This window comes from Gambusia affinis, linkage group LG02, assembly GCF_019740435.1.
Source record: "Gambusia affinis linkage group LG02, SWU_Gaff_1.0, whole genome shotgun sequence".
NCBI lineage: Eukaryota > Metazoa > Chordata > Actinopteri > Cyprinodontiformes > Poeciliidae > Gambusia > Gambusia affinis.
Genome location: NC_057869.1, coordinates 9,593,118 through 9,603,180, shown reverse-complemented (window position 1 = coordinate 9,603,180; position 10,063 = coordinate 9,593,118). Strand labels below are relative to the sequence as shown.

General features: G+C 37.7%; 1 protein-coding gene across 1 annotated transcript in view; it reads left to right on the top strand.

Annotated features, from left to right (window-relative positions):
- The first annotated feature begins 1,513 nt into the window (after positions 1–1,513).
- Positions 1,514–10,063, top strand: part of LOC122822814 (insulin-like growth factor 1 receptor) — a 51,666-nt gene continuing 43,116 nt past the window's right edge. Inside the window, exon 1 of the mRNA XM_044101761.1 lies at positions 1,514–2,476. Within this exon, the coding sequence (XP_043957696.1) occupies positions 2,386–2,476 (91 nt within the window). The 5' untranslated portion in view covers positions 1,514–2,385. The remainder of the gene's footprint in view (positions 2,477–10,063) is intronic.

Genomic DNA, 10,063 nt, shown 5'->3' with positions numbered 1-10,063 from the left:
TGTTAATGTGACACTCCATATTGTTGAATATTAACAATATCTGGTGTTAATTTAACAAAAACATGGGTGTCAAACTTTTAACACTTTGAAAAGTGTTACTTTAACACCAGCTGACTTGGACACATATAGACACTTTGTGGGTGTTAAAATTAACACTGCTGGTGTTAATTCACCACCGCCATTTTTACTGTGTAATTAGACGGAATAATCTTCAAATTTTCCTTCTTGGATTATATTTGCTTTTAGTTGCCATCCTCATGACAAAAAAAAAAAGAAGAAAAAAAAACAAAGAAAAAAAAACATCTATACCCGCCCATTCTCCTGCTGACAAAAGAATGACTTTATTGTTCAGTAGCCATCTTTCTTCATAGTCTCTAGATCGCTGATGCGGGATATCACAGCATCATAAATTTGGCCCTCACTATGATTTTCAGCGAGGGACCTGTTTGTGGTACCAATTCCTCCTTCAACCTACATGTTATTCCCTGTTATTCGTTCAGGCTCTGAAATAATCCTCAGAAGGAGGTTTTGTTAAGACAGTTCTTTTTTTCTTGGGCACCTTTCTAGATGTGTCCCCTAAAAAAAATTGTTTCACTATTCTTTAGACTTACTCTAATGGCCAGCAACTTATTTTAATCGAATTGTATCTTGCTAAACATGATTTTCCACGAGGTGCAAACAAAAGCTGTAAGACTATCACAATTAGCGGACTAAATGACATTAAAATGTTGCAAATCAGTTAAACCTGGATATGTTATAAGGGTTCTTTAAATTATTTTGTATGATATGATTACTTTATTGTAAAAATAGCTGGGATAGGCTATATCCTATGAAAAATTAACAGCCTTTTTTTTTTAGATATAAATATAGCTTTTTTTTTATATAGGAGAATTTTCTTTAAAAAGACACATAAAGCATAGGATACATGCCATTTGTATACCATAGCACTCCCCCGTCAGAGAAGGCCCTTGCAATCCGCAGCCGGGGGTTGTTGCTGCGTCGGGCATTTCTGAACAGCAAAACAAACCCGATCCTGGATCAGTATCCCAGATTTCCTTTACGCCGTCTTGTAAAAAAAAAAAAAAAAAAAAAAAAAAAAAAAAGAAGGAAAAAAAAAGAGTGGTTATGGCTGTGTCAATTTAGGATGGTGACACGGAGGTCTCACTCTGTCAATTTTTTAATTCGATGTTAATCGTGACCGTATTTGATCCTGACTATTTTAAGAAACAACGAAAAAAACTATTTTCAATAGAGAATTTATGCGTTCTTAGACCACCCACTTATAGAAATGCTAAATGAAGTATGATTTGGAGAAATTCTTCTCTATTAACGACAGTGACTAAGTAATGTGACTACTTTTGAGTCAGTTTGTTGGTACAGTTAATAATTTATTTGATAAAAGGTTATTAAGCATCAAGCTGGACAGTGCTACCATGGTAACTAAAGCTAAACTGCAGTAGAAACGACGCCCTCCTTGCTCTCTAAGTTGGTACAGCTGCGTGATTCATCTTTCAGACAGAGACAATCTGTGCGCACGGCGCCGTGTTTACAGCGAACGCAGCAGACTGCAGACTGACCGAGCGAGACCGTGCGTGTACCTGTGCATTAATCTGTCTAACCACGCTGCCCGTTTGGCTAGATATTGGCGAAAAGCACCGAGTTGCAAAAAATCTTAACCAAAACAGATGCTTTGCAGTCCGATATTACTTTTACCATCAACGACGTCTACAACAACAAGGCAGTGTATGTGAGCGTGTGATGACCGGCTGAGGAGGAGGAGAATGAGGTGGAGGAGAAGGAAGGAGGCTTCGGTCTGAAACCAGATTTTGTCGTGGATATTTCCACAGAGACGTTGCGTCGTTCAGATAACAGTGCTGTGCTTAAATGCAGCGTGCCTTTGGATGTACCGCTTCACCTCATTTCACCCCCATTTTAAGGCTAGTCTGAACCGTTTCATGCTTCCCGAAGACCCTGCAGCAGGACATTGAAGATTTTTCCTCCCTGTTGATATGGAGTGTGAAGATGTGGATTACGATCACCGAGGAATCCCCGCCGCTAGTTTAGACGCCATGCTTTCATTATACACGTCAATGCAGCGCTGTGTTTGGCAGGGATAGAGTGAGCTATGAATACGCGCTGTCTGGCCAGCGGGATAAATCGGTGATATTTGGAGCACGACTGGACTCCCGTTAGGAAACGTGAGAGAGCAGCCTCGCTAGCCTCCTGGCAGTAGCTATTAGCTCCATTAGCCGGCTAACAGCTACAAGGTGCTGGTTGGAGATTTTAAAATAGGGTATTAGACCGCTGTGGCCGGGTTTTGCCCTCGTTTCCATCTTCGCAACTCATCTTCCCGCGGGTTTGTTTGGTGAATTTACGTGTACGGGGATGAGGTCTCAAATGGAAGGGAGCCGCTTGACCTTGTTTGGGGGTCTGATGCTGGCTCTGTCCTCCTGCCTTCGGCCCGCCACCGCAGAGAGTAAGTAATGCTGCTCAGCAACACACTCACTGGGACACGATGTTTTTCCATGCTCCAGCACAAACTGTATGTGGGAAGACTGGGCCACTCGATTAAACAACACAAACACGGTGATTTTACGGTTGTTGTTTTTAAAATCTGTTGGAATTATATCCATCAGATTTCTCTCGGCGATGTAAACATTTCATTTATTGTTAATCAGCCTTTATATGCAAATGTGGCCTCTGCAGATTATTGAATTCTGGTGCAGATATAAAAGAACGAGAAAATGTTAGTGTTGATTTTAATCTTTAACGTCATTAAAAACAATTTTCTGTTTTATTCTAGTTGTGCATGGTGATGTAGATAGCCATCAGTCTTGTTAACATGGGTCCCATATAGTCAGGAAAAGTATGGAATTTGAGTTTACAATTTGCAAGTCTAGATGCGTCAGGAAAAATATCCATTTAGTATGGAAAAGTGTGTTTTCCAGATTTTGTGATTTTAGATTTTGTAATTTAAAATCCACAAAATATGGATTTCAGATATATTAACATTTTTTGCATTGAATCTTTATGTAGATTATATTCCTACTCTTTGGTTTGCCACATCATACCTTCACTTATGTGGACCTATGTCTCTTTTATTCAGTTACTGATTGAGAAATCAAAGGCATCCTCTTTCAAAAAGGAACAAAAAAAGGAATATTTATCTTCTGTTTTCTGTTCCCATTTAGATCAAGGTTTTGCTCTGTACCTGGTTCCAATAGTAAATGAAACATTTGGCACTCTTATTTCTTAATGTCTTATAAACAAAACAGATAGACTGTGTATTTTATTATTTATAATCAAGTCAATTTAAAAAGTAGTAACATTTTCAAATTCAGTTCATCTAACATTTGTGGATACAAAAAAGGAATTGAAAAATGACATTGCCATGCTGCCAAAAGTGATAAATATGATTTAAGGATCATGTAGATAATAAGACCTGACCGGGCAAAGGTTTAATCTTTTATCTGAAGTTTTAATAATCAAGTCTTTAAGAAAAATCCAGGTAAAGATTGAAAAAGTATTAAATTCTGAAACAAAACAAATTGCAAGGATCCTGAATGTAGGTATGTTTGGCACATTTTCAAAGGAATTATATGTTAAACTATTTCACCTGAAAGTGCATTAAGAAACTTTGAAACAATACCAATATTTTGCACGCAAGATAAAAACAAAGGCAGATTAAATTGTGGTATAGTTTAGTTTCCCAATTTAATTTACAAGATAGAAAAAAAGTTGTAAAGCTAAATTTTAATGATATCCTTAGATATTACTAGGCCTGTCATGATAGCAAATTTTGCTGAGCTTTTAATTTTCTTGAAAACTATTGCGATAGACGATAGTATTGTTTGAAGACCTTTGTACATGCTATTTCCTGCCAAAGATAGATATCCTTTATTTTCAAAAGAACACTTAACACTGGAACTGATAAAATAAACAAAACAACCAAAAACAAAAATAAAATGGATTCTCAGTCTCCATTAACAAAAATGTACTTGAATAAAAACACCAAAGTGTAAATAAATACTGCATTCAACCAAAAGAGTGCAGATTATGAAGTCTGTATACCATATTGCCCTTCAGTAATCATTAGATTTAAATAGAGAAGATGGGCACATCAACTACCTGATGCAATAGTTCACACTACACTTTAGTTTACACTTTCATTTTCCCCTTATGACAATCTTAGAACGTTAATTGTTCTAAGATTGTTGCTTGTGATTTCGTAACCTATCATCCCGTAGAGTGTGGTGTGATGCGGTAGATCGTTGTGGCCGCTCCGATCTAAATCAGGTGTTTTCCCCGACTGGGAGTGTTAACAGCAGCCTGTTGAATGTGACGGGTAGCCAATCAGAAAGTGTGGATTCTCCTCCGCGCTTTCTGAGGGGAAATTACATTGGGGAATCCCAAACAGCTGACACTGTGCAACCCGAAGTCCAGCGGACATTGGAGATGATATGTAGAAACAACATTAATGTTTATAAAACATTTCGTGCAAAGAATATAGAAATGACAAGGGGAGGAGTTGGAGTGAAATTGGCAGTTGATGAACCCGGTAACTTTTCAGCTGTTCTTCGTTATCGTGACATAAATAGGTTCTAATGATTTTCATTCAGTCAGGATTTTACCCTGACACTAGAGCCACATGCGTTGCAGGTAGATTGTAGTAAAGCATTGATTAATGCCTGGGTTTAAAATTAGTTGACTGGACTTGTGGCCATTATTTTGTACCCATTGTTGGACACCACACGGCATGATCGAACCCGATCGAGCCGTTATACCTAGGATTTCTGTCGGCTAATGTGTGGTCTCAAGTTTTGAAAATGGGCCGACAATCGGCTGACAGCTCTAAGATCATGTAGTGTGCCTGGACATTACACTAATGAAATGAGGAGGGAAGGGTCAGTGGAGAGCAGCGGAGTTGAGCCTTTTTTCATTTAGTGTCATCAACAAAAAGAGAAAAAGGCTGGAAGAGACGAGAAAGCCGATAATTAAAATGACGTTGATAGTTTTAATTTATCGTACAGTTATTGATTTTTCGCTTATCGTGACAGGTCTAGATATTACAATTAAATATCCAACAGCATCTTAAATTAACGTTTTTATCTTTTAATTCAAACCTTAAGGTTAAATTTTTGACCCTTGAATAACTTCCAATTTTTAATGGCTTGGACCATACAAGGATTAATTAATTGATGGGTTCCCATTTTCTTCTCCAGTCACTAAAATTAAATGCGCTGGAGAATCTTTGATAGAGGTAGCGGTCTTAAATCAAACTGAAAATTAAGCAAATACAAGGCATTTAACAAACAGAAAGGGGAAAAAAAAATCTGATTTTTTTTTCTGTGTTTTAGTTGTTGATCATTGATCAAAGCCAATCTAAGGGAAAATTATCAGTGTCTGATTTTGGCTAATGACATCACAACAGGCACAAGAATCAAGCAGATGAGCTGGCATTTTTAATCTTTAAAGCCAAGTGAATAGCATCTCATTAGAGATTATAATTCCATAATTATTATTTTTTTACAGTGGCGTCTCCTAGAAGGCCAAAGCTCCCATCTTGTTAAAGATGGGAGCTGGGGAAAAAAAAAAAAAACATGTGGAGTCACAGAAGAAAAAGAAGGGACTGCTTCATCTAGTTTGCATATTTCTGATTCCAGATCAAAGAAACGCATCTTCCAAATCAATTAGAAATAATCATCTTGGAATATTGACCATGAGATGCACTCATTTCTAAATATTGGCCTTGGCCATAGAAAAACCCGCATCACTTGACCTCTAATCACAAACACACCACAGTCATAACCCAGATATGTTGGCACTCTGCATCCATCACTCCAAGTCATGCAGTAGAGAAAGTCAGCAAGGCTACACATGCACAGCACACTGTCAACACTGTGTCACAGTGTGGTAAATTGAAATTAACAGGAAAAAAAAAGTAATAGGTGTTTGTTATCCCATTAGGAAAACGACAGGGAAATGGAACGAGAAGTAAAGATTGAACTTTTAGTCTGTATCCAGGCTGAAGCGGAAGTGAGAAATATTTCTTTGACCTGCCAGTCTGTGGTGAGACTTCAGACATAGAGAGAAAAAAATCAACCAACACTTATTGTTTGATTAGCTTTTCTGCTTTGTTGGATCTTGAAATATTTCTGTAAAGTTGCCATTCAGATTATTTCAGGGTAAGCATCAATACAATTTTCCCAATGGCATTTCAATATATATATTTTTTATTTATCAGTGATATCGATAAATGTCCTCTTTTTTATTTTTTAAAAGCTGAATGAACTGTTTTGCCTACATCATGTATACAAACTGGACATTTTGGTTGATTTGATCCAAACATGGGTTTATCAAAAACTTGTGGCAACATTAATTCTGATCATCTTTTATAATTGCCGCAAAGTCAGAAGCTTAGGAGATTTTTCTTCCTCTATGCAGAATGTTTGATTATAGTACATTAAAAACAAATTTTGCCTCATGGAAAATGGTAAAATCTGCGGCTTTGGTGGGAATGAAATGTAATTGATTGAAAAAAGACAGACATTAAATTGGAACGATGGTATGTAAAAATATGTCTTGAATGGCAGTCAGTGGTACAAAAAATTATTTTAGTTTAAAAACTTTTAAAAGACTTGGAAAAAAAGTCATTAACAGTCATTTATTTTCTTTTGTAAAACAAGCCAAAGGATATTTTGACCTTGGAAATGTGTTAAAAATATTCCTGAGGCACAGCCGCACCTTTCAGTCAAACAGATTAATTTACATAAAAGCAGTGAGTTCATACTTTTTGATCTGTTTCCATAGCTTTCATCTAACAGAACTTTAACAAGTGACAACAAGACTTATGCAGAATAAAGAGCTAGTCTTTTGTGTGTCTAAAATGTCAAGAATTCAAGCCTCACAGATTTTGATGCCTTGTAAACATTCAAATTTTATTATGTTGAAGCTTATTAAGCCACTTAAACATTAGTCTTTTGTATTACAATCTGAAATGCTTCCAGCTAAATTTTAAACTGCTTCCTGATTCATCCTTATTCATCATGACATGTTGGGGAGGTGTGGTTTACCGGGTTGAATCAGGGTCTTGGTTTTAAAATAGAACAAACCAAAGAATATTCACAAGCCAAACAGACTGAGTTCTGTTGATTGGGAAGAGTGAGGAGCTTGTGGACTGTGTGTTACAGAGTTTACTGTAAGCCTCCGGTGGTTACAGGATGAACCCGGGAGCAGTGGAGGGGTTCTTTCGTTGAAATCCAGCGCCGGTGTTCGGCTGGCTAAATATGACTGGTGTGGCTAGACTCTGGGCATTCTTTCTGTTTTACTGTATCAGTTGTGAATGGAGTGGGCTCCCTGCAGGTTTGGGTTAGCCAAGGTCAGCTCTGCTGCTATTCAGATCTACCAAATGGGTTTTCTGACAAGCCTGAGCTTCTGCAAAAGCGTTCTGGTGAAGTTCTTTCTCATGTGAAAAATTATTTTTTATGAATACGTTTGCCCCCTCGGGCTCCTTGTCAAAAATATATTGGTAATGAGGAGTAAACAGCCTGGATGTAGCCTAGCGGCGATGGACGAGGCAGCAGCTGAGGTGTATCCTCTTTTATTTCTTGTTTTATGGAGCTTCAAGTGGATTTCCTCTGATTGTCTGGGTGCTACAGTCAGTTCCGGAAAGGTTATCAAAAGTAAATATGTGATCTGGAGGCTCATCAAAGCTGCAGAGATAGGCTTGTGTACCCAGCTGTTCAAAATCTGTGAGTGTGGAAGTAGAGGGAGCGGGGGAGCTAATAGGCTGCTACACCTATCATTGGTGTTTTCCCTCTGCTGCTGTAAGCATGTATATTTTAATCAGAATCTCCTGGTTAGGATCGACATGATCATAATTAGCAGAAGTGCCCTGTGAAAGACGGACATGTTGGATCTGCGGAGAGGCCACCGAGGGTAAAGCATCCAGGCTGTGGTGATGTAACATCACCAGGCAGTGTACATTTTTATCGGCCTGCATGTTGAGACTGCATTAGCAGGTATTCAGATGGCTGAGAGGGAACAGAGACAAGTTGATTACCGAGAGACAGAACAACCATGCCAGCTCTTCTTGTCCCAAACCACATCAAATTTCCCTATGTTTTTATTGCCATAAAAGTAAAATAAATTAAGATGCCCATCTCATCTGCCTATAGCTTTGCATTGGTGTAGGTTAGGACCTAAAATCCTGTGTCATTTTTTTTTCTAATTTTACAATTATATTTGAACATTTATAAATATTTTCATTTAGATCTTTTAACTACAGCTGATTGTCAGGCATTCATGCTCTGCTTGCCGCATGGACTGAGTTTATGCATTCACAACAGGTGGAAAGTCACTCCTCTTTCATGCAGTATTGTCTTACAATGTTGGCATGGTGAAAATGGTGCCTCTTATACAACCTTGAAGGTATAAAAGCTCCCATTCATGTAGTGGGATCATCAGGAAAACACAATGTCTTTACTGGAAATCTACCAGCTTTTCTTGTTTCACATTCAAATAGTATAACTTTATAGACCAGCATTTAAGTGGTAGTGTGACAACCTGTTAGCTGCTTGGTGTGAGTTTTCCATGATTCAATGCCCTCCAGCTTTTGAAGTGTATAGCTTCCTCGCAGTGATGTGCGATAATGGCTTCCATGCTGCTGTGGGAGCTGCTGGGGCTTCGGGCTGAGTATTGTTTTGAGCCCATCTTCCAGGTGGGAGTAAGAGCTGGAAAGGTAAACACTTCACCTATCATCAACAGTCATTACTGTCTTTAGTCACCAAACTTTTCCACACACAGACTTGCATAATTCAGTGGCACACACTGTACAAAGCGTTGTGTTTTGATCTCAGTTTTTGTAGCAGTTAGTTTACAATAGAGGTTGGCGTGGACATGGAATCAAAGCAAACATCAAGTTTAAAAGCAAAAACAAAAAAAAGTGAAGTATTGTTGGTCCTCAGCAAACCTAAAAGCACTCGTATGCATTTATTTCCAATCTGTGCACATCAAAAGTCAAACTAGTACCTTTTGTTCTGTGGCCTTTGGTCCAAAGCCAAGACATTTCATTCCTGTTGAAGAGGAGTTCTTTAATTCATTTAATCGGTGAGCATGAACTGTGAGATTTCTAGAGGGAAAGATTTCTATTGTGGGACGGAAGCATTTGGAGAAGAACTACTGTGTGTGTTGAATTTTGGAGCTTTGCCCTGTTGGCAGTGTTGATTGGTCAACATTTTGATGTCAGCCGAAATAGCTGAACAATTTTTGGACGCAAATTACAACCTTGCATAAATTCCAAAGATCTGATGACTTTCTATTTTGTATTACATTTTTCAGTTATTACAGCCGCCACATATTGAAAACAATTATAACTGCCCATTTTATTGTTCAAAACAAAAAAATAAATATGCATTAAAATGCACAGTGAAACCCTTCGTGGGGCAGATGTTGAACTACCAGCAGAAGAAAAGACCTAAACATACAACGAGAGCAACGATGGAATGGTTTAGATTAAAGCTTAGTCATGTTTAGACCTTCATCTAATTGACAGTCTGTGGCTAGACTTCAACATTCTTGTTCGCAGATGCTTTCTCTTCAGTTGGACTATTGTTGAGCTACTTTACTAAGAAAAGTGGGCAAAAAGGGCACCCTAAATGCAACATATAACAAGACAGAAGCTCAATCTCTAACCACTGGGGTTGCCCCAAAATTCCTTAGTTAAATTGAATAAAAAAAATAAATAAATAAAATACACATTGCAGTAAATTTGAGCTTTTCATACATTTTCCTTCTAAACATAAGGCTATTGTTATTGTTAGTTGTAAAGAAAACAGTCTGATCTTAATATGTAGCTGGGAACATATCTTGACCAGCTGATACATTTATATACTTTTTCATGCAAAAAATCTGTTTTTAACTGTAATGTTTAATATATTAATGTTTAACATGTCTAATATTCAGACATGTACATGTTAATTAAAAAGTGTCTTTTGGTGGTGTCCTTGATATAATGTTATGAAAGCCTGTTAAAAGCAAGCTGAGAAACAAAACAGTAAGGGGT